Here is a 23,443-nt window from a genome sequence, read left to right as displayed (position 1 = left end):
GAAGGTGTGCAGGGCGGCACTCACGCGGGAGCCCAGCGCCTCCAGCTGCTGGTCCTTTTCGTTGTTCTTGCTTTTCAGCTGGTTGACCTCCTCCTTCAGCTGCTGAATCTGCTCAGTTTTCGCCAACACGTCTTTTTGCAAAGATGTCACCATCTCTGCAACAACAGAGGGCCCACGATCACCAGGCAGTTGGGGAACGGTCATGGCTGTGCGGTCAGCCAGCTCGAGGGGACCCTGGCATTGAGGAATGGGGGGAAGGGGGCAGCTGGCATCTACACGGTTCCCAGAAGCCAGAACGCAGCTGAAACCAACGGCCACTTAGTGGGCTGGTGCAGGTCTCAGGGAGTATCTGGAGGAACTGGGGTTGTTACCAGGGCTGGAAAAAGATGGGGGACCCTGTGACACACCCACACCATGGCCCAGCAGAGAGGGGTCCTGAGGAGGACCTGAGAGGGGGCTGTGGTGGGAGGTATGTCTTAGAGGCTATTGATGGGGGACACAGGAGTCACAATGAGTGAACCCCGTTTCTACTACCTGTGAGCTCGGTGTACACAGAGTTTGTCACCTGGCACCTGGGCCTGATTGTGGATCACTCCCCGTGGTCCCTGCCTCCTGGCTGCAAGGCCTTGGCCCCCCTCCCCCCTCCCTCCTCCCCAGCCAGGCTGACCCTGTGAGAATGGTGGGGGGACTTGCTAGGCTAGGACACAAGAACTCTTAGGCAGAGGCAGGGAAAAGCTGGGTTGCTGAGGGGCTGAGGCCACATGGGAGGCTCTGGATGGGGACCTTCAGCTGCCGCCCAAGGACATGCCAGGCCCTGGCCAATGTTGAGTGCCACCTTGGGCAGGCCCTGTGTCACGGCTACGTCACCCCCCCCCCATTCCCGAACCCTAGAAACTGGGCCAGGTAATGCATGTATCTGTTGTTTTATCCACTGAATGCTTGGGCTAGACCAACAAGCAATGCAAGGGGAGGGGAGGACACAGACACACAGTGGCACATAGCTCATAGCTCTTTTCTGGGAAGAACGTTTGTGTCTAAGTTGTTGGTAAGTATCTCCCAGGCATGTCTCTGGGACAAGGGACAGACAGCATGGTCAGAATCCCACTGTGAGAATGAACTGCACCTCAGGACATGGTGCCCTGGGCATGTGTGCTGGGGCCTGATGGCCAATTGACATATCAGATTCACAGACAGTGTTGTGTGTAAAGATCCTTGAGGAACTTAGAGGCTGTGATCGGAAGTTGATTGGTGATGTCTGTCCGGGCCAGGGGAATGGGTGACAGAGTAACATCTGCTAATCCCAGTCCCACAAGCACTCACCGGATGAGATGGCATTGTCCTTCTTCAAGTTCTCACCCTCGTTCTTCAGGGAGGTGATTTCTGTGTTCCGTTCCAACAGGGTTTGGCACAGCACCTCGCTGTAGCCTTTCTGAAGGGCATTGATCTGAAGGAACAGGCAGTGCAGTGTCAGAGGGTGCTGGCCCAGACACATGGGGCAGGGCAGAAGTCTCAGGGATGGATTCAGGAGGAGGGAAGCCCAGCTCTGGAGGCCTCGGGAGTGGAGGGGCCAGGGAAGGCCTGCTCCTCAGCAACACACATCACATGCCACCAGTGTGACATGCACTTTGGGCTTACCAGGGTTCAGGCTTGGCTGCGTGGGGTCCCCCATCCTGTTCCTGCTTTTCAGGAGAGGAAACCAAGGCTCCAAGGGGCGGGTCACTTGCTTAGGCCTCAGGGGAGGTCTGGGCAGTCTGAGCCCAGCACTGTAAGCTGGGGTCTGAAACACAGAGCCACCACCTTCAGCGGGTGGCCTTCCTCTCTTAGGAAAGTGTTCTAGTAAGTTAATACACATAAGTGTGCTTGGACCATGCATGGCCCGAGTTGTACAGAACCACGTGTGCTAGCTGTGGCTTCTGCTGTCTGCCATGGGGCAGGAAGGCAGGTGGAGCCCACCTAACAGGGTTATGTGTGATGGTGAGGAGCGGAGGCCTGGTGGGGGCCTGAAGACCACAGGGGATGCAGGGAGGCACAGGGGACTCAGGGAGGGCCCGGGGCCTGGCCATGACATGGCCTTGCCACGAGATGGCGCTCATAGTCCTTGTCCTCTGCCTCTGTCCCGGGGCTGTGATAATTACTCTGCATTCACAGGAGCATCAACGTTTCATAGTCTGCACAGCTCATTTCATGGCCATGGCAGTTTAGATTCTGTGACTCACTGGGGGCCGGGGGGGGGGGGTGTGGGGGAGACACTCTCTTTTCCCTTGAGGCATCTGATTTACCTTAGGAGGGGTGAATGTTGGCAGAGGGGGGACACAGCTCAGTCACCCCACTTCCTCCTCAGGGCTACTCTTTCCCATGTTTGTGTTTTGAAAACACTGAATAAAAAACAAAAAGAGCTGGGTGCCAGTGGCTCACACCTGTAATCCTAGCTACTCAGGTGGGTGAGATCTGAGGATCATGGTTCAAAGCCGGCCTGGGCAGGAAAGACTGTGAGACTCTTATCTCCAATAAACCACCAGAAAACCAGAAGTGGCGCTGAAGAGCTGAGGGGCAGTGCCCAGGCCCAGAGTCCAAGCCCCACGACTGACAAATAAGTAAATAAATAAATAAATAAGAAAAAACCCAAAAGCCTAAAGCAAAAAACAAACAACAATAAAACCCACAAAAACAAAAGCCTGACCTTTTCCTGTTTATTTTTTTTTTTTAAGAAGAAATAGACTGTCCCATGGAAGACACTCAGAATAAAAACTTGTTTCTAGTTCCTCACTCTATGCCTCTATTTGCAGGAAGACAAACTCACCCAAGGGGAAAAATGGCTCCCAAAGATTCCAGTGCTATGTGTGACAGATATGAAACAATTCAACCTAAGTAGCTTTCAGAGCGTTAGAATTCAGGCTGCAGGGAAGCACACTTCTCAAACTTTGGGATTATTTTACTATCAAAATAAATGTCCAGATTGTCTCTAACTAGCATACCTACCGAGATGTTCTATTATTGCAAAAATATGGGCATTGTAATCATAAGAAATTTCACAGTCCCAGGAAAAGCGAGAGCCTAAGGGTAAAATCTGCTGCTAAGTTAGCAATGGCGTGGGCAGTGTGGACGGAGTTTCTCCATTATAGTGGGTGATTGTGTTTTTGTTTTTGTTTTGTTTTTCAATACTGTACTGGGTTTGAATTCAGAGCCTGGGCCCTATCCCTTGTCTTTTTCACTCAAGGGTGGTGCTCCACTACTTGATCCACACCTGGCTTTTTGTAGATTAATTGGAGATAAAAGTCTCATAGACTTTTCTTCCCTAGCTGGCTTTGAACTGTGATCTCAGCCTCCTGAGTAGCAAGAATCCTAGCCACTGCTGCTCAGTCAAAGATTCTTGATGATGAGTCATATCACATGTATTTTAGGGAAATGGGAGAACACAGAAATTAATCAGAACACAAAGTCAGCCCACCACCTGGCTGGCACTTCTAACTCCATGTTCTGCTGGTGATAGAATCTTTAAGAACCTTAACTAAAAACTGTGGACTTGAATTTAATTCATTTGCATCCTTTAGTGCAGAGACATCCTGTTAGGAAGCATTTTCCTTTAGTTGTAAGTAAAGTTCCAGGTGAGCTGGCACAGGGGCTCGTGTCTGTCATGCCAGCTCCCTGAGAGGCAGAGCTCAGGAAGATCAAGGTTCCAGGCCAGCCTGAGAAGTAAAGTCTAGGACACTCCATCTCAACAGAACAAGATGGGATATCCGTGGGTGTCTGCCATCTAGCTACATCTGTAGGCAGATGGAGGACTAGGTGCCAGCCCAGGTAAAAAGTGAGATCCTATCTCAAAAAATAACTAGTGCAGAAAGAGCTAGAGGTAGAGTGCCTGCCCAGCAATACGAGGCTGTGAGTTCAGCACTGCCACGAAAACAAAACCCAAAAGAGTCACGTAGAAGGTGTAGGCAACAGTAGGTAAAACAGAGTGCTAATTTCTAGAAAATTCTTTGCTGGAAAAAAAACGTGTTCTTTAAAAAAAAAAAAGCGTTTCAAGAAAGGTCATTCCCATGTCTTGAAGAAGGTCATTCCTTTGTCTAAAAGTCAGAGGATGCACTGTTCACTTGTTATTCTGTTTCGGTCCAGTGGGGCAGGAGTCAGTGAGCCCCTGCAACAAAATTACTGAGATAATCAACTTAAAAAGAGGAAAGGTTTCTCCTGGCTCTCAGCTTCCCAGGTTCCAGGCTATACTGAGTTGACCTGATGGCTTTGGGCCTGCGGAGAAGGGGGCAGGTGTGATAGAGGAAGCGGCTGCCTCGTGGTAGACAGGATACTAAGAGCCAGAGCAGGGGTCGGGGCCCCAGTGTCTTTCAATGTCACCAGTGACCTAACTTCCTTCTGCTAAGCCCCCTCCTCTTAGAGGGTAACACTTCCTAATAGTGTGCTGGGCTGGTGAACCAACCCCCCCCTTCCCGGCACATGGACAACTTAAGCTGCAGCAGAACGGGGCGGGGCGGAGGCTGGTCACGTCTGCCTTGCTCCCTGACCTGTTCTCAGCCTGGAGGACAGGAGGGCAACGAGAGCCATGAGGATGAACAAATGAATGGACAAATGAAGGCGTGACAGACACAAACTGGGTGCTGGTGGCTCATGCCTGTAATCCCAGCTCCTTAGAAGGCTGAGAGCTGAGGATCTCGCTTCCAGGCCAGCCTGGACGGGAAAAATCTGTGACACTCTTTATCTCCAGTGAACCAGCAAAAAATGGAAAATGGAGCTGTGTGTGGCTCAAGTGGTAGAGTGACAACCTGCAGTTAAACAATAACAACAACCCAGGCCCTGAGTTCAAACTCTAACGCAAGCACAAAAAACAAATCCAAAACAAAGCAGAACGTGGCTCGCTGCATGGCCCCCTTTCCTGTGGGGCTGAGGTCTGAGCCCAGGTGGGGCCCGGCTCTGCAGGGGGCACCAGAGCCTACTGGTGCTCCCCAGGCACACACCCATGGCCAAGCGTAACTGACAGATTAGACAGGGGTGAGAGATTAATAACAGTGGACCGCAAACTAGGACAATTATAGTGACGCTGCTCATTTCTGGAATATTCTTTTTTTTTGGTCGGTTGTGGGGCTTGAACTCTAGGCTTGGGCGCTGTCCCTCAGCTCTTCAGCTCAAGGCGAGCGCTCTACTGCTTGAGCCACAGCGCCACTTCTGGTTTTCTAGTGGTTTATTAGAGATAAGAGTCTCACGGACTTTCCTTGCCCGTGCTGGCTTTGAACCATGATCCTCAAATCTCAGCCTCCTGAGTAGCTAGGATTACAGGCGTGAGCCACCGGCGCCCAGCTATCTGGAATACTCTTTACAAGCATTTAGGGACTTCGGTTGACTAAGAAAAGGGCCTGGCTGTACCCAGAGCTCTGAAGGGAAACGGGCCATTTCTTGCCCAGGTAGACTGGCCTGGCCTCACCGTGCAGAAGCCATGCCTTTCTTTGGGGTGTTGTTTTCAGAACTTCCTTCCTCAGCACCCCCTCTCCCTTTGCCCAGGGCTTGAACTTAGAGTCTGTCTAGCCCAGCTCTGCTTGCTCTCAGAAGATGCTCTACCACTTGGGCCATGCCTCCAGTCCAGCTTTAGTTGGCATTGAAGTCTTGGGAACTTTTCTGCTCTCTCTGGCTTTGTACCTCTATCCTCTAGGCCTCAGCCTCCTGAGGAGCTGAGATTACAGGCATGAGCCACTGGCACATAGCTTTGCAACAGTGCTTCGTGAGCTGGGGAGAGAAGGGACAGGCCAGAAGCAGGGCCAGAGAGCAGAGCCCCAGGCTGGTCCATGGTCAGGCAGCCCCGTGCATCAAGGCCAACAACAACTGGCTGTTAACAGCCCATTTCTTTTCTCATCAGTGTTGCTGAGATATAACTTATGTACAACATTTACAGCCACAGCTAGGCGGGTGGCACATGCCTGTAATCCCAGTACTTCAGGGCTGAGGCTGGGTGATCTTAGGCGTGAGGCCTTTCTGGGCTGCAGAGCTCCACCCTGTCTCAAAAAACAACAAACAAGCAGACAAAAATGCTGAGAGTGACAACGACAACCACAGCAACAAGCTCCAGGTCTAAGCACAGTGGTTCCACCTGGGGCCCTAGAACCTGGGAGGATGAGATCCAGAGGACGGCAGTTTGAGACCAGCCCTGAGGTGGGGGTTGTAGCAAGACCCCATCTCAATAAATAAACTGGGTGTGGTAGTGCATGCCTGTCATTCCAGCTATGTGGGAAGCATAAGTAGGAGGATCTATCCAGGCCAGCCTGGGTAAAAAAAATGAGACCCTAATTTGAAAAATAACTGAAAAGCAGAAGAGAGCTGGATGTTTTGCTCAAGTGCTACAGCAACTAACTAGCAAGCTTAACACCTGGAATTCAAACCTCAGTCCTGCTTTGAACACACACACACACACACACACACACACACACACACACACACACACACACACACACACACACACACACACACACACACACACACACACACACACACACACACACACACACACACACACACACACACACACACACACACCCAAACTCAGTGACCAAATTTCTTTTTAACTGAAAGGAATCTGGCTGCAGTGTCCAGGCTCCTGGTCAACCTCGGCCTGGCTGGAAAGTTTTATCTCACGGAATTCCCATAGGGAAGCCGCCTTCAGGGTTTGGTTAGAAATCTCCATGTCTGGGAGTGGGAGGGTCTAGGAACTCCTCTCTCTGATAGCTAACTGGAAACAGGAAGTGGAGTGACTGTGTGGGGTGAGTAGGGGGCAGACTCCAAGTCCCAGTGCCCTGCTGTGCAAGGTCTAGGCAAAGTCTGGGTGTCTCTGGCCATGCTGTCTCCAGGTGCCCCCTGATGGAGCCGTCCCCGAGTCCTACCTGGCTTTTCAGGCTCTGGATCTCGCTCTGGCTGAGGTCAGTGGCCTCGCTGGGCCCAGGGCCCTTGCTGGGTGCACCCCGTTCGCTCAGCATGCAGGCAGTCGACTCGGACAGCCGGTAGCTCAGGTCAGACACCTCGTGCTGCAGGTTCATGATCACCGCGTCTTTGTATTTGGACTCGACTTCGAAATCTGAGAGCCGGTTCACCTCTCTGCCCAGGAGCAGGATGATCTCGTCCTGTGAGGAGACCCGGGGTCACTCGGGGCCTCCCTGAGCCAGGACCAGCGGAGGGGTGGGGTGGGGGGCTGTGAGCTGTCCCCACCACGGGGAAAGCCTCAGAGATTGGGGTTCAGTTCAAATCCACACAACCCCAGAGGAAAGGATGGAAGCTCCCCGGAGCCCTGAGATTCCACTTGGAGGTTGAGAACAGTGAAATCTTTGTAGGAACTACTGACTGGGCCTCGGGTCATTGGGAAAATGGCCTTTGTTTTGATCAGTCTGTGGCCAGGGCTATGACTTTCCCCCGCCTCTCTGGTGCTCCGTGATTCCTTGGGCTGTGCACACAGAGACACCTTCCTGCAAGATCAGTGGAGATTTATTTGTGGGGATTCATGGAAGCCTTGGGGTCTCTATCCCCGCCCCATCCTCCCCCAGGTACAATGAAGCCAGCCTCAGCCCGCCTCATGAGAAGCACTGTGACTAAGAACTTAGGGCTCCAAAAAGGGGGAGAACTCCCCAAACTTCTCACCAGAAGTCATCAAATCACATATCAGAAAGACTGGGAAGCCAGGCTCCAGTGGCTCATGCCTGTAATCCTAGCTACTCAGGAGGCTGAGATCTGAGGATCATGGTTCAAAGCCAGCTTGGGCAGGAAAGTCCCTGAAACTCTTTTTTTTTGTTTTTTGGGGGTGGGGGGTCTGGTCATGGGGCCTGAATCTGGGCTTGGGCACTGTCCCTCAGCTCTTCAGCTCAAGGTAGCACTCTATAGCACTCTACCACTTGAGCCACAGCACCACTTCTGGCTTTTTTCTTTTTGCTTATGTGGTGCTGAGGAATCGAACCAAGGGCCTCACTCATGCAAGGCAAGCGCTCTACCACTGAGCCACCTTCCCAGCCCCGAAGTCCCTGAAACTCTTATCTCCAATTAATCACTAGGAAACCGGAAGTAGCACTGTGGTTCAAGTGGTAGAGTGCTAGCCTTGAGCTGAAGAGTGAGGGACAGTGTTCAGGACTAGAGTTCAAGCCCCAGGACCACCCCCCTCCCACACATACACAAAGACTTGGAAAAAAAATCCAATTCATTGAGGGTTTTGTGTGTGTGTGTGTGTGTGTGTGTGTGTGTGTGTGTGTGTGTGTGTGTGTGTGTGTGTATGCTGGTCCTGAGGCTTGAACCCTGAGTCTAGGTGCTATCCCTGAGCTTTTTTTGCTCAAGGCTAGTGCTCTATCACTTGACTCACAGTTCTACTGCTGGCCTTTTGGTAGTTAATTGGAGATAAGGCTCAGAGATTTTCCTGCCCAGGCTGGCTCTGAATTGTGATCCTCAGATCTCAGCCTCCTGAGTAATTAGGATTATAGATGTGAGCCACCAGTGCCCGGCTTGATTCATTTTTTTAAAGGGCCCTCACTCTTCTAGCCACTTCCTATGGTCCAGATTCCAGCTCAGCATGCGGCTTGTTGAGCTCTGAAGGGGCCTCAGACCCAGGAGGGATGGGACAGGGTATGAGGGGGCCCCTCTGGCCTGGCCAGCACCTGCTCTTTCTCCGGGCTCTTGGGAACACCTGTGGCAGAAGTTGGAGGGATAATGGCTGTAGATCTGAGTTTTCAGGGAGCCCCCTGTGTCATACAAAGCTACCCAGTATATGCTCAGTGGGTCCTCTGTCATTATACAATGCATAGCTGACATTTGTTGAGCACTGGCTATGTGCCAGGCTCTGTGCTGGGCACTGGAGTGTAGGATCTTAAGGTAAGACCTGAATGGATGGAATAGTGAAAACTTATTTACATAGACAGGACTTTCCTGAATAGAACTCTAATACTCAGAAATAAGAGCAAGGATCGCATCAAATTAGAAACAGATGGAACCAATCAACCTGCACAGCAAAGGCAAGGGTCACCAGACTGAAGTCCCGGCTCACAGAATGGGAGAAAATCTTTGCCAGCTGTACATCTGATGAGAGAGAAATAACCAGGACCTACAGGGAGCTCAAAAAACTCAACTCTCAAAGAAACAACCACCCAATTAATAGAGGAACAAATGAATGCAATGGATAATTCCTGAAAGTACAAATGGCCAGCAAATACATAAGGGATATTCAACATGAAAAAAATATGGATCAAATGACTCTGAGATGCCATTTCACCCCAGTAAGATTGGCCATCACCAGGGACACAGGCAACCATGCATACTGACGAGCAAAAGGAACCACCCTGCACTGTGGGTGGGAATGCAAACCAGTGCCACAGCTATGCAAGTCAGCACGGAGCTTCCTCAAAACACGAAAAACAGAGCTAGCTTTGGATCCAGTGAGCACCGGGCATTTACCCAAATGAATCTAAGGTATGGAAATGACCTCACCGCCCCCCAAAAAAACCCCCACAACAACAACAAACAAACCTAAGAATAAGCATAACCAAGAAGGCAAAAGGCCATAATAAAAACTATAAAACCATGAAGAAAGACTCTGAAGACAACACAAGAAGATGGAAAGATTGCTCATGCTCATGGATTGGCCATGTCATAACAACAACCATGCTGCCAGAAGCAATCTACAGGGCTGGGAAGGTGGCCCAGTGGTAGAGCGCTTGCCTTGCATGCCTGAGGCCCTGGGTTCGATTCCTCAGCACCACATAAGCAAAAAGAAAAAAGCCGGAAGTGGCGCTGTGGCTCAAGTGGTAGAGCACTAGCTTTGAGCTGAAGAGCTGAGGGACAGCGCCCAGGCCCAGAGTTCAGGCCTCACGACCGGACCCAAAAAAAAAAAAAAAAAAGAAACCCAGAAGCAATCTACAAATCCACATTCAGTGCAGCACCCACAGAAACCCCAACATCCCTCACAGCATTGCTAGAAATCAATCCTAAAATTCATATGGAAGCATGAGAGACCTCACAGAGCCAAAGGGATCCTGAGCAGAGCGCGCCACCATGCCATGATACCTGGCTTCAAATTATACTCCTACTGAGCCACAGGGACAAAAATAGCACAGTGCTGACATAAAAGAGACTCACAGACCAAAGGAACAGATGGAAAGACCCAGAAAGAAATCCATGCACTGACAGCTGGAGCCCAAAATGCACCTCAGAGAAAAGATAGCCTCTTCAGTAAATGGTACTTGGACAACTGGATATCCACATGCAGAAGACTGAACCCAGATCTCTTTCCTTCTTTCTCTCTCTCTCTCTCCCTCCCACCGTCCCTCCTTCTCCCCTGTACTAATGTCAATTCAAAGCAGAACAAGGTCTTAAAGTTAAGAGCCGATGCCTTCCTGATGGAGCCTTCCTATCCAACCCATGTGGCCCTGTGGGATGACAATCAGGCACCATGCCTCTTCCTGTCCTGCCTCCCCATGCCTGGATACCCAGGCTGTCCAGTCAAATTTCCTCAGATGTTCCAAGAGGAAAGAAAGTCTTCCTTCCTTTCAGAGTTGACAAAGGATTCTAAGAGGAAGAGTGTCCTTTTCCTTCCTGCTTGAACTGGTCAATAACCCTGTTTTCTGGCCCAACTGGACAAGATAAAAGCCTGTGGCACAGAACAGAGTCTAGCACACAGTAGGTGTAACAGTGCTTGCAGTTGCTGTTGCGGAGACATGAGTTCAGGTGAGATAAGCAGCAGTAAGTCCCTCTGTGGCTGATGGGTGCTGGGCCCTGTCCTTCTCCCCCAAGACCCCTCACCTTTTCCTGCTGGCTCAGTTCCGGGTCCATAAAGATCTCTGTGGGAGGAATAGGCCCAGGGAGCCCTTCAGTCACTGTTTCTTCTGACAGTTCCACCGTGCTGGCCCACACTTGGACAAATGAGTGACAGAGGACACAAAAGGCTCAGTAAGTGCTGGGAAGCTTGAGGGCTCTTTGTAGACCTGAGCGCTGAGGGCAGGGGTGGGGTGGGGGGGACACTGAAAAGCAGCAATGGCTGCAGGAGGCCCAGGCGTGGAGGGGCTGCCTTACTCCTGTCCCCAGCACTAACTGACCCTTTGCTCTGTCCTATCCCCAAGGCCACATACAGACCTTGGTGTGGCCTTCACCACAAGGCCCTGCGGAAGGAAGTTAGGTCCCTGGCAATGTATCTTCCAGGAGGGTCTGGGAGCCCCCTCTTCGCTTTTCGGCCACCACCCCATGCTCCTGCCACAGTAAACTGTGCCATCACCGAGGCTGTGGGACACGGACTGAAGCCCTCCAAACCCTGGCCCACACAAACCTCTCCTCTCTTTAAATCTATTAGGTCAAGTATTTTGTCACAGTGGCAGAAAGCTGGCTAGCTGTGTGAGCGGGGAAACCCATGTTACATCTTGATGCCCAGAACACTGTGAGGTGGTGAGAACTCCTCGCTCAGCCTGTGGCAGGCACCGAAGCATCGCATGCCAGATGTTTTATGATACCATTCTGTGTGTGTGTGTGTGTGTGTGTGTTCCAACTGAGACTTGAACTCAGGGTCTGGGCACTGTTCCTTAGCTTTTTTTTTTTTTTTTTTTGGTTGGTCGTAGAGCTTGAACTCTGGGCCTGGACACTGTCCTTCAGCTCTTCAGCTCAAGGCAAGTGCTCTACCAATTGATCCACAGCGTCACTTCCGGTTTTCTGGTGATTTATTGGAGATAAGGGTCTCACTGACTTTCTTGCCCGGGCTGGCGCTGAACCGTGATCCTCAGATCTCGGCCTCCTGAGTAGCTAGGATTACAGGCGTGAGCCACTGGCGCCAACCTCCCTCTTCCTTAGTTTTTTTGCTCAAGGCTGGCACTCTACCATTTGGGCCACAGTTCTGCTGGCTTTTGGTGGTGCATTGGAGATAACAGGAATCAATTTTTTTCAGTCTGGGCTGGTTTCTAATGGCGATCCTCAGCTCTCAGCCTCCTGGGTAGCTGGGATTACAGGTGTGAGGTACAGGTGCCTGATTCGCTTTTGGCTTTTTGAGTCAGGACCCCAGGGCTGTTAACCCCAAATTCCTGACCCTTAAGACCTGTTGCATATGTAAGATTCTTACCTGCTGTGTTTTGGGTCACAGACTTTTAGCATATAATTCGTTATATGACAACAACGAATGCATGGGGTATGTTAATTTTATAGGCAAAAGATAAACCGTTAGCTGGGTTTAGCTAGTCAGGAAGGCTGATGCTTGGAGAACGGCGGTTCAAAGCCAGCCTGGGCAGGAAATAAGGTCCACAACTAGGGCTCTAAGTCCCTCCTGGAAGCCTGCCAGAGCCGTGTGCATACCTTGCTTGATGACCGGAGACTTGGGGTCCATGGTGAAGAACACCTTCCCGCCGGCGCTGACTGGCCGCTGGTACGCGGCAGGCGGGACCATGGAGGGCCCGGGGAAGCCCTGGGACCAGCTCCTCTGCACTGGCATTGGCCGGATGCCATGGTGGAAGGGCATATGTGGCGGTGAGAACAGGTGGTTTGGCGGGAGGGTGGCCCGAGGTGACTGCTGGCCAGGCCAGGGGGGCGGGCCCTGCACCCAGGCGTAGGAGACCTGCAGGGCAGGAGGGGAAGGATGGCGGGTGGTCAGCCGCTCTGCCCTGCACCCTTGGGCCCTGCCACAAAACTGCCAGCCTAGGTGGTGGCTCGAGTTGCCTCCTCCAGGAAGCCTTCCAGGACATTCCTCCAACGCACCATCACGTTCACATCATACCCTCCCATACAGATCCACCCAGGTCTGTGAGGCGCTTGGCCAGGCAAGGCCGTGTGCTGTCTCCACGGTACGAGGCACTGGGTGCTGAGCTGGTGGGATGGCCCTGAGGGGATCGGGCCTTCCCTTCCACCTCCCTCACATGGGATTGTGGCCCCCAGAATGGATGCCTGGCACGTATGTGACTGGCACTCACACAGTGGCTGAAAAGAAGAGTGCAAGCTGGCTGCTGGTGCTCACGCCTGTAATCCCAGCTACTCAGGAGCCTGAGGTCTGAGCATCACAGTTCAAAGCCAGCTGGGTGGGAAAGTTTGCACGACTCTTATTTCCAATTAACCAGGAAAGAAGAAAGAAGGGAAGGAAGAAAGAAAGAAAGAAGGGAAGGAAGAAAGAAAGAAAGAGAGAGAGAAAGAAAGAAAGAAAGAAAGAAAGAAGGGAAGAAAGAAAGAAAGAAGGAAGGAAGGAAGAAAGAAAGAGAGAGAGAAAGAAGGAAGGAAGGAAGGAAGAAAGAAAGAGAGAGAGAAAGAAGGAAGGAAGGAACGGAGGGAGGGAGGGAGGGAGGAAGGAAGGAAGGAAGGAAGAAAGAAAGAAAGAAGGGAAGGAAGGAAGAAAGAAAGAAAGAGAGAGAGAGAAAGAAAGAGAAAGAAAGAAGGAAGGAAGGAAGAAGAAAGAAAGAAAGAAAGAAGGGAAGGAAGAAAGAAAGAGAGAGAGAGAGAAAGAAAGAAAGAAGGGAAGAAAGAAAGAAAGAGAAAGAAAGAAGGAAGGAAGGAAGGAAGGAAGAAAGACAGAAAGAAGGAAGGAAGGAAGGGAGGGAGGGAGGGAGGAAGGAAGGAAGAAAGAAAGAAAGAAGGGAAGGAAGAAAGAAAGACAGAGAGAGAAAGAAAGAAGGAAGGAAGGAAGGAAGGAAAGGAAGAAAGAAAGAAAGAAAGAGAGAAAGAAAGAAAAGCCAGAAGTGGAGCTGTGGCTCAGCTGATAGAGCAGAAAATCCCAGACAGCACCCAGGCCCCGAGTTCAAGTGCCATGACCCACACAAGGAAAAGGAAGTGCAAGCAGGTCACCCAGTCTCTGGCCATCGCCTGTCCTCCTTCCAACATGTCCCCAGGCCGAGCCCTGGGGGGCAGGCTTGCCAGCCCTGGTCCTCAGCACCCAGCTCCCCTGGTGCCCGAGGCAAGCTACAGGTGTCTGTGCAGGGAGTCTCCACTCTCAGACCTGGGGCAGGCCATTCAGCAGGAAGCCACCAGGACCCATCCAACCCAGCGGAGGCCAGCGAGGGGGGCCTGGCCCTGGTCCTGCTCATGGTGGGCCTGCCCTCGCTCAGGCTGTGTGGTTAAATCATGACCCAGATGAGAGCTGTCCCTCACCACAGTGGACACACCTACTTCTCACAGAGCACGCTCTGGGTCACAGGTCATGGGGTAAATGACCCCCCCCCCATCTGTCTAGAACACAAATCTGGAGGGTGAGGTGCACGGGTGCACCCTATGTTGGCTGCTTGTGGCCTGGTGGTGCGGGCGCTCAGCTGGACAAGGAAAACTGCAGCCCATGGTGGTGGGTAGGGCTGAGCCACCAGCCAATAACAATCCTAGGCCTGAGGGATTGGCTCAGGGTGGGGACATGGGATCCAATCAAGAGCCAAGGAGACCCAGGGAGAATGAGCTGGACACCGGGAGGCCACCCTGGCCTCTTGGACTTGAGGATGCGGCAGCCCTGCTCGAGGCTTTGGAAGGCGAGCCTCAGATCTCAGCCTCCCCAGTAGCTGGGATTGCAGGCATGAGCTCAGGCACTTGGTGAACTATTTATCTTATGAAAGCAAAACTGTTCCCATTAACGACTCCCCCTTCCTCTCCCCTGCGGCCCTGGTCACTGCCAACCCCTCTTCGGCCTCTATGAAACTGACTGTCCTTGAGCTTTGTATATGAGGAAACTGTGTTTGTCAGTTTGAGACTGGCTCAATGTCCTCATGTATATGGATGTTCTTGCTTTTTAAAGGCTGAGTCGTGTTCTACTGTACGGCTAGACCATGGTGTGTTTATCCATGTATCTGTGATGGCTGTCTGCATTGTTTCCACACATAGCCACTGTAAATGAGTCAGCTATGGGGAGGGGCACCCAGCAGAGGTAGTGGCTCAGGACCCCTGACTGGGGCCTGGCCCTGAACCTCTTAGTGTGGGAAGCTGGGCAGAGATGGTGTCCCATGCAGACACAGAGCCTGTTAACTGGGTTCCTAACGGGGTGGGGAGGGGGGGGGGCTATACAAAATACAGCACAGGCTACAGTCAGGGACCCGGGGAGCTGCTCGGAGTGCATCACTTGCTTAGCATGTGTGAAGCCCTGGGTTCGATCCCCAGCAATGCTAATAAAATACTGCCTCAGCTCTTTGAGATTGTCAGTGGAAAATGAAGCATCCCCTCAAAAAGAGGTGTGCTGGTGGAGGGGCTTTGGCTGGAAGGTGAGAGCTGGGCTTCAGCACTCGGTAGCTCTACTTTGTCACAAGCAAGGTCACGGTGTTATCAGAACTGCTGCTCATATCTGTGAGGAGCGGGGTGACAGGAAAACAACACCGGAAAGAAGAAGGGCTTCTAGTTCAGGGAGCGCCTGGCTGTGCCCACGTGAGCATGTGCGTGGAGTCTAGGTCCAGTCAGCAGTTAGCAACAAGCCTCGGTTTAGAAACTTGAGTTTAAATATATCTGCATGGGGGAAAGTGAAGGGAGGGAAAACATTACCTGAATTACCTGGACACATTATCTGAATTGTGAAATGGTAACCCCCCCCCCCCCATATAACGCCTTAATAATAACAAAATTATATTAAAATGTGTGTGTGTGTGTGTGTGTGTGAATATTGGCCAGGAGCTGGTAGTGGCTCACACCTGTAATCCTAGCTGCTCAGGAGGCTGAGATCTGAGGATTAGGGTTCAGAGGCAGTCTGGGAAAGAAAATTGGTAAGACTCTTATCTCCAAAACAGCAAAAAGCTGGAAGTGGAGCTGTGGCTCAGTACTCATTTGGCTAGCAAGTAAAAGGCCCTGAGTTCAAACCCTAGTACTTCCAAGAAAAGAGAGGAGAGGTGGTTAGGACTGGGCACAGCAGCGACCTGAGAGGAACACTGATGGTCACAAAGCCCCCATGCCTTCCTTCCATCACCCGTGTCTTCCTCCCAGATGGACATCCTGATGTCTGCCTGTTGAGCTTGCAAACTCACCCACTTGTCAATGGCCAGGTTCTTTGGCTTGGGGACCCAAGTAGTCAGCCAAAGGCAAAACACTCAGTGAGCATCTATGCTATTAGATCCACAATGATGAGCACAGATATTTCATAATCATTATAACAGAGTGCACTCACATTCATGGTTACCTTCTACCATGCACACAGGCTTTGCTTCTCAGAGCTTACAGAGATGCCGGCTGGGCTAGAAAAATGGCCTGACATAACGCAATTGTGGTCCCCAGCCAAACATCAAGAGCAGAGACCTCAGTCTGATGCCAGGCTGGGCTGAAACCAGACCGTGAACCCAGAGCATTTAACAATAGCATACAATGAGTGGGGTGCCAGTGGCTCACACCTGTAATCCTTGCTACTCAGGAGGCTGAGATCTGAGCATTGTGGTTTGAAGCCAGCCTGGGCAGATATGTCTGTGAGACACTTATCTCCAATAAACTACTCAAAAAAACGGAAAGTGGTGCTGCGGGTCAAATAGTGATCATAAAGAGACCCAGGGACAGCACCTAGGCCCTGAGTTCAAGCAAAAACAAAACAAAACACAACAAACCAAAAAACCCCAATAGCATAAAATGAATAGATGCCCCCAGAGGATATAAAAACAAACAAGGGAACGGCAGAAGTGTGTTGGGGAGACATGGACGAGCCAAGGAGGGGACAATCTGAGACGAACGACCCAGGGCTGGATGATAACCTAGTACAAATGTGCACATCCACGTGGGTACCAACACGTGACTGAGTAGGCAGCCTCCTGGAGGGAGGACTGCTCACTTCTCCAGGGAGGCAGTGGGGAAGAGTGGGCGTGTAAGGCATCCCCAGAATCTGATCCCTAGCAAAGAGGGGTAATTCGCTGCCTAAGACCAGGAACGCAGGAATCTGAGCTCAGGGCCAAGAGAGGGCACTGTGTGACAAGGCATTAGATGAGCCAGCAGAGGGCGCTGTTTGACACTGGCACGCAAGCTCTCAGCCAGCAGAGGGTGTTGGCCTCAAGCAGCCTTCCAGTGCTCCCCAGGTGCCTCCTCACTTCCAAAGAGGGTAATAATTCTGAGTCCCCTCGATCAGGAAAAAATTATGCACAGGATTTCAATCTGAGAAGTCAGGATCCTACATGACATAACTCAGAAGGGCCAAGTCCACATTATTTTTAAGTCTGGGGCATGAAGGGGTTGTTCCCTTTAAGGAGCTGTTCCCGTGGACTTCACTCCTCTGCTCGGGCCCATCTCCATCCATGTCCTCGGTTGTCAGTCTTCTTAGCTGAAGACTCTTCCTGTCCTGTCAAGGTCTCATTTATCTAATGAGAAAATGCCCAGACTTGGCCTTGCCAGACTGAGTGAATGAATGAATGCATGAATGATCACCCAGAGAGAAGAGAAAAGCAGCGACTATCTTTTAAGCTCCTTCTGTTGTGGGAGAGAAACAGAATAGACGGGAGGTAGGCTAAGCAGTGGAGCAAGGCAGAGCTAAACTAGTTTTGCCGTCTGGTCTGGCTACTCAACTGTCAGCTGAGCAGCCAAATGCCCACATGAATGGGCTTACTGTGTTCCAATAAAACTTTATTTACAAACACAGATGTTAGGCGACAGCTTGCCTGGGGGCTGTGGTCTGCCAGCCTCTATATGAGAGACAGAAAGATGGAATTTAACATTAAACAAAATTGAAACTGGCTACTGGTGGCTCATGCTGCTCAGATCCGTGGATGGAGGTTCAAAAGCAGCCCAGGCAAGAAAGTCTATGAGGCTCTGATCTCCAATGACCTACCAAAAAACTGGAATTTAAGCTGTGGCTCTAAGTGGTAGAGCATTAGGCTCAAGTACAAAAGCTCAGGGACAGCATGCAAGCCCTGAGTTCAAGTCCCAGGACTGTGTGTGCACACACACACACAAATGGGGGTCTGCTCCCTGGCCCCTGTGTGACCCTGACAAGCCTCTCTCTTCTTGTGTCTAATCTGTTACATAAAGATAATGGCAGCTGCTTCTCACTCTGTGAGAACTAGATGACAGCATGCTTGGTGAACCTCGCGACACATGATAAATGCTCATTAAATGCTAGCCAGCAGGCAGTGGCATCCCAGAGGGGTGGAGAAGGGAGCCTCTGGCTTTGCCAGGAGCTACGACAGCACTCCCAGTAAGAAGCGGGTGGAGGTGGGGTGGAATGGGAAGTCAGTCTGCATTTCCTCCTCCCCTCAGAGCTTTCCCTGTGCCCTCAGGTCACGTGGCCCTCGCCCCAGGGGCCTCAGGTGGGCCTGGCTGGGACGGTGGCAGGGGCCTCGTGGCTTAGGCTCTCACGTCACCATCGCCCGGTGCTCCGGGCTCTCGGGAGCTGAATCCTCGTAGATGGGCTCAGGAGAGCTGGTTGCTGGCGACATGGAAACCTCGGGGAAGTGCAGGACCTTCATGCGCCCATTCTCCCACGAGGGTGGGTGAACCCAGCGGCATCCACAGAGATTCTGAAGGGAGCCCGTGACTCACCTGTGGCTGCTTGGTGGAAATCGGAAAGCTAAGCTCAAAAGACGATGGGAGATGCAGTTGACATTTGACCTTGAGCCTCTGAACTCCAGAGCCCTCTGCTTGTTCCCACAGGCCTGTGGCTTGCTTGGGAGCATGTGGGTGCGCGGGTGGCAGAGCTGGGGTATGAACTGTCTGGCCCCTGGCCCCCGGTGAGCCCCTGGGCAGATGAGTTGAGGCCATCACTTGTGGCCTGGATGCAGTGATGGCTAATCCATGCCAGGCTCCGTTTGGACACGGCTGCATGGTTTACAGAGACTCCCCCCATTCTCTCCCTCTTTCCGGCAGTACTGAGATTTGAACTCAGGGTCCAGGCTTGCTAGGCTGACATGGTACCATTGAGCCATGCCTCCGTGGCATGTTTTCGCTGGTTATTTTTAGGGCAGGGTCTTGCTTTCTGCATGGGTGTGCCTGAGCCACAGTCGGTCAGGCTTCTGTTGTGGCAGGCACCACAGCTTCCCCCAACTGGAGACGGGGCCGCATGTGCCTTTCTGCCTGGGCTGGTCTGGGACCACAGTCTGCCCAATCTTCACTGAGCGTGGGATGACAGGCTCACCACCACCACCAGTTACGCGGCTGAGATGAGGTCTTGCAAGCTTTTTTGCCCCGGTTGGCCTCGAACCACAATCCTCCTAGTCTCAGCCTCCCAAGTAGCTAGTACGACAGGCGTGAGATCCCCTGGCTGATTTTCAGCCATGCACCATGAAGAAGACATTGACTCCAGCACACAGAGAACCCCAGGCTGGGTCACAGAGCTGTAGGCAGCAGAGCCCTGATCTGCTGGGGTGGCTTCATCTGTGGGGTGTCCCAGGCCTGTGTCCACCCTTCTCCCCAAACAGAGGGTACCTCCCGCTGATGCACGCAGCTTGAGGAGACACCCACAGAGGGCGCTAGGTCCCCTCCTCCCCAATCCCACCTGACCCAGCCTGAAGTGGGCAGGGTGACATCACAGACATCCCCCCCCCCCTTCCCCAGGACCCTCTCTCCACAGCTCCACTTGCCCAGCCAGGCCCGGCTCACCTGGGACGGGTTCTCGATGACCAGCTCATAGGTCAGCCCGGCCGAGCCGAACCTCAGGATGTCCCCGGGGATCAGCTTCACAGCCACGTTCTGGATGTGGCACTCGTTGACGAATGTGCCGTTGCGGGAGTTGAAGTCCTGCAGGACGAAGCTGCCCTCTGCTTCGTTGTACTCGATAAGCGCATGGTGGTTGTCAATGTCCGAAGACTGGAAGAGAGGAAAGCAGAGGGCGTGGCCACTGCAGGCCCTGTGCTCACGGGGTGCCCTTGCTGGGAGAAGGGGACCCTGAGGATCAGAGAGGTGCGGTGATCTCCTGAGGTCACACAGCTGCTGGGACCTGGGGACAGACACTGCACTGTGGGGCGAAGGGGATGGTACTTAGGGAGTCATGGAGAGCCCTGGCCTGGCCACTGGCCATTTCCCAGCCTACTGACCCACACAGATGTGCCCAGGCCGGTAGAGACTGGCAGAGGCTGGTCAGCAAGAGACAGCGGCCCTGACTCTGAGGAGGAAAAGACTGGGTTCCCGGGAGGAGGAGCCGGAGCTGGGGTGGAGGGGAGGGGTAAGCAAGCGATTAATTGTCTTCACAGAAAAAAACCACACGAAATAGAAAAAGACGCTCCATCACCTTTCACCCGGCAGAGGCAGCCGCCATGGATGGTACAACTCCGTGTCGTTTCATACTTCTAAGCCCTGCGCGTGAAGGGGAGGAGTCCCCTTCCAGCAGCGTTCCCATGGCTTCTTGAAGCAACTCAGAATTCATCTAACCAAAGGTGACTTCCTTCCTTCCTCCCTCCCTCCCTTCCTTTCTTCCTTCCTTCCTCCCTCCCTCCCTTCCTTCCTCTATTCCTTTTTATTTCCTCCTTCCCTCCCTCCTTCTTTCCTTCCATCTTCCCTCCTTTCCTCTCTTCCTCCCTCCCTCCCTCTTCCCCTTCGGAAAGAGAGAAGTCACAAATTACCACAAGCAGGGTAAGTGACCATCACTTTTGAACCCTTGGACACGAAAAGGACCACAGAGATTACAAACAACTCACTGTCCACAAAGATGCAACCCACCAACACCTACCCAAGGAGAGGAAGATGGTCTGAGAGATGGCTCTGTTTAGACTTTGAATCTGCTGAGTGTGGTGGTGCATGCCTGTAATCCCAGCACACGGGTGGCTGAGGCCGAAGTATCGCATGTTTGAAAACAGTAATTACTAACCTTCACAAACAAAGCACCGGGCCCAGAGGGGCTTGTGAATTTTATTCAGTATTTAAGGGAGAAATGACACCAGCTCCCCACAGCCTCTTCCAGAACACTTGAAGGTTTTACATTTGCATCCATGAGCGCTAACAGGTTTGTTGTTGTCTCTTCTTGCAATGACTGCATCTGGCTGGTACTGGGTGCTGTTGGCCTTAACAAATGAATCGGGAAGTGTTCTATCAGCTTGAATCCAAGCACAGAAAGACGACCTGCAGTTCTTACGTAGCTCTGACCTGGCCCACCTTGAATGTGCTCAGAGGACTGCAGTGGTCTCTCACTGGGCATGGTGAGGACACCACACGGCCCAGGGCCCGGGACAGGGAAGACACAACTGTGTCTGTATGCCTGTCTACCCACTGAGAGTGTGCTGCTTCCATCCACTGCAAGACCATCTTTAAGCTGGGAGCTGTCCTGGTCATCTTTCACTCAATCATGTGTTGGTGCCCAACAGCCCGTGGCCATGCGGGACGGTCACCAGACCTCAACACAGGAGGCAGCTGGTGGGGGTCGCTGTCCCACTGTTTGACTTTCTGCAAACCTACGAATCCTAAGAAACAACACCTCAGCTCTCAGAGCGAGGCAATGCAGCCCACATGCCCATGACCTTGATGGCAACCTCACTCAACTGCCAAAAAAAAAAAAGAGACCGATTCTGGGTGCTGGATTTTGCTTTTCTTTCCCCAAGCCCCATTGCTTTCTGTTCCTCAGAAGCAGCCAGGCTGTGGTTAGAACCTCAGAACAAAGAGGAACAAGGTTGCATGACTCCACAAAGCAGGCCCAGAGCAGCCAGCATTGTTAGGCAAGCAAGAGAGCTGCGAGCCTTGTGTTCCTGGGTGACTCCACGGCATGGGGGCTGGAGTGGCTGCTAATACGCCATCGTTTTAACCAAAGTGGGTCGCTTAAAAGACTGTTGCTGATCACTCTGTGTAGATGATACAAGCAAGAAAGGAAAAGAGGAATGCTTTGGAATAAGGAAGGGTTTTTGGAATAGAAGGTTTTGTCTTCACTGTTGTTTCAAGATGGAATTAAGGCACACCTCAGAAGACACACCTCAGATTACTCAAGAAATAACAGAGGAGGGCTGGGAAGGTGGCTCAGTGGTAGAGTGCTTGCTTTGCATGCCTGAGGCCCTGGGTTCGATTCCTCAGCACCACATAAGCAAAAAGAAAAAGCCAGAAGTGGCACTGTGGCTCAAGTGGTAGAGCGCTAGCCTTGAACTGAAGAGCTGAGGGACAGTTCTCAGACCCAGAGTTCAGGCCCCACAACCGGACCCAAAAAAAGAAATAACAGGATATGGGTACATTTTGAGATTTCTGTGTATTGCTAATCTTATTTCAAAGTCTGTTAAAGGTCACCTTGTGTAAAATACATTTTACCTCTTCAAACCAGCCAACTGCGAGCAGACTGTGAACCTGAGCTCGACCAATCCCAGCAGAATGGTGGGGCCTGCTGTCTTAGGGAGCAGCCGGTTTGCTCTGAGTGCGTGCTCGCCACATTTCTAGCAAGAAAATTTGCCTTGCTGAGGCAATCGTTTTTGTGTCTGCCGTTGTGATTCCACTGTTCTTGCAGAGCACAAGTGTGACACCTGCCCTGAGTGTCTAGCTGTCCGCTGCCATTCTACTTTACTTATTATTAGCATCTAGCCCAGGTGGAGAGCTTCCTATGGTTGGGTCCCTGCAAGACCACTCTGATCTGCAGAGCTTCAGAGTGGTCCCCTCACTGTCCCCATCTTATAGAGGGAGAAGCTGGAGCCCCAGTGCTGAAGAGAGGCTGGTGCTGCCACGACACCAGAACCAGACAATGATATAACAATAAGAGAAAACGGTGGAGTAATCTCCCTCTTGGGTACTGATGCAAAACATTTGGAGATGGGGGCCTCATTACATTGCTCACGCTGGGTTCAAGTGATCCTCCTGCCTTAGCAGACCAAGTATCTGGGGCTACAGGCATACCCCACAGAGCCCAGTTCATTGATGCTAAAATCTTGAATAAAATATCAGCAAAAGGAGTTCATTGGCTCAGTAAAGAGATGCTAAACCACAAGCCAGTGGGACTTACCACTGGAATGCAAAGATTGTTCAACACACAACAGTGAAATGGGTGTACTGCCTCACATGAACTGAACGAAGGGGAAACCCTACATAAGGGTCATCTCAATACTGATAAGAAATTTGACAAAACTCAACATCCTACCATGGTAAAAGCTAGGAAACTTTCCCAGCATGATGCAGACCACTCATGAGAAGCCCACAGCATGCTCAGGAGACAGAAGGAAAAGTTTCCCTCTTAAATCAGGAATGAGACAGGGATGTCTGCTCATCACTTCTGTTCAGCATGTGACTGGAAGTGCCAGCCAGAGCAGATAAGGAAAGCAAATAAGACACATTCAAATCAGAAAGGAAGAAATAAAATGACCTGTATTTTCAGACAGCACAGTCTTGTGCATAGGAAAGCCAAAGACTTCACATATACACAACGTAGAGTTAATAAATAAATTCAGCAGTTTTGGGGTATATGATCAACAGTGGCCAAGATACAATTAACAACCCTCAAAAAATTAGAAAATAATTCTATTTACAGTAGCATAAAAAAATCTGAGGGCTGGAAAGATGGCTCAGTAGTAGAGTGCTTGCCTTGCATGTCTGAAGCCCTGGGTTCAATTCCCCAGCACCACATAAGCAGAAAAAGTCGGAAGTGGTACTATGGTTCAAGTGGTAGGGTGCTAGCCTTGAGCTGAAGATATGAGGGACA

At 51.7% G+C, this 23,443-nt stretch overlaps 1 protein-coding gene across 1 annotated transcript in view; it reads right to left on the bottom strand.

The window, feature by feature from the left end:
- The window catches only part of Fhad1 (forkhead associated phosphopeptide binding domain 1), a 92,497-nt gene that overhangs the window by 58,015 nt on the left and 11,039 nt on the right, over positions 1 to 23,443 (bottom strand). The window contains exons 3-8 of the mRNA XM_042669712.1: positions 19,447 to 19,653; positions 12,292 to 12,550; positions 10,762 to 10,871; positions 6,876 to 7,112; positions 1,321 to 1,444; positions 25 to 155 (exon numbers count right to left, since the gene is read on the bottom strand). Coding sequence (XP_042525646.1) covers positions 25 to 155; positions 1,321 to 1,444; positions 6,876 to 7,112; positions 10,762 to 10,871; positions 12,292 to 12,550; positions 19,447 to 19,653 — 1,068 coding nt within the window. The remainder of the gene's footprint in view (positions 1 to 24; positions 156 to 1,320; positions 1,445 to 6,875; positions 7,113 to 10,761; positions 10,872 to 12,291; positions 12,551 to 19,446; positions 19,654 to 23,443) is intronic.

This window comes from Dipodomys spectabilis, unplaced genomic scaffold (assembly GCF_019054845.1).
Source record: "Dipodomys spectabilis isolate Male_0828 unplaced genomic scaffold, ASM1905484v1 ptg000504l, whole genome shotgun sequence".
In the NCBI taxonomy this organism is placed as follows: Eukaryota; Metazoa; Chordata; class Mammalia; order Rodentia; family Heteromyidae; genus Dipodomys; species Dipodomys spectabilis.
This window is presented reverse-complemented; position numbering and strand designations above follow the sequence as displayed.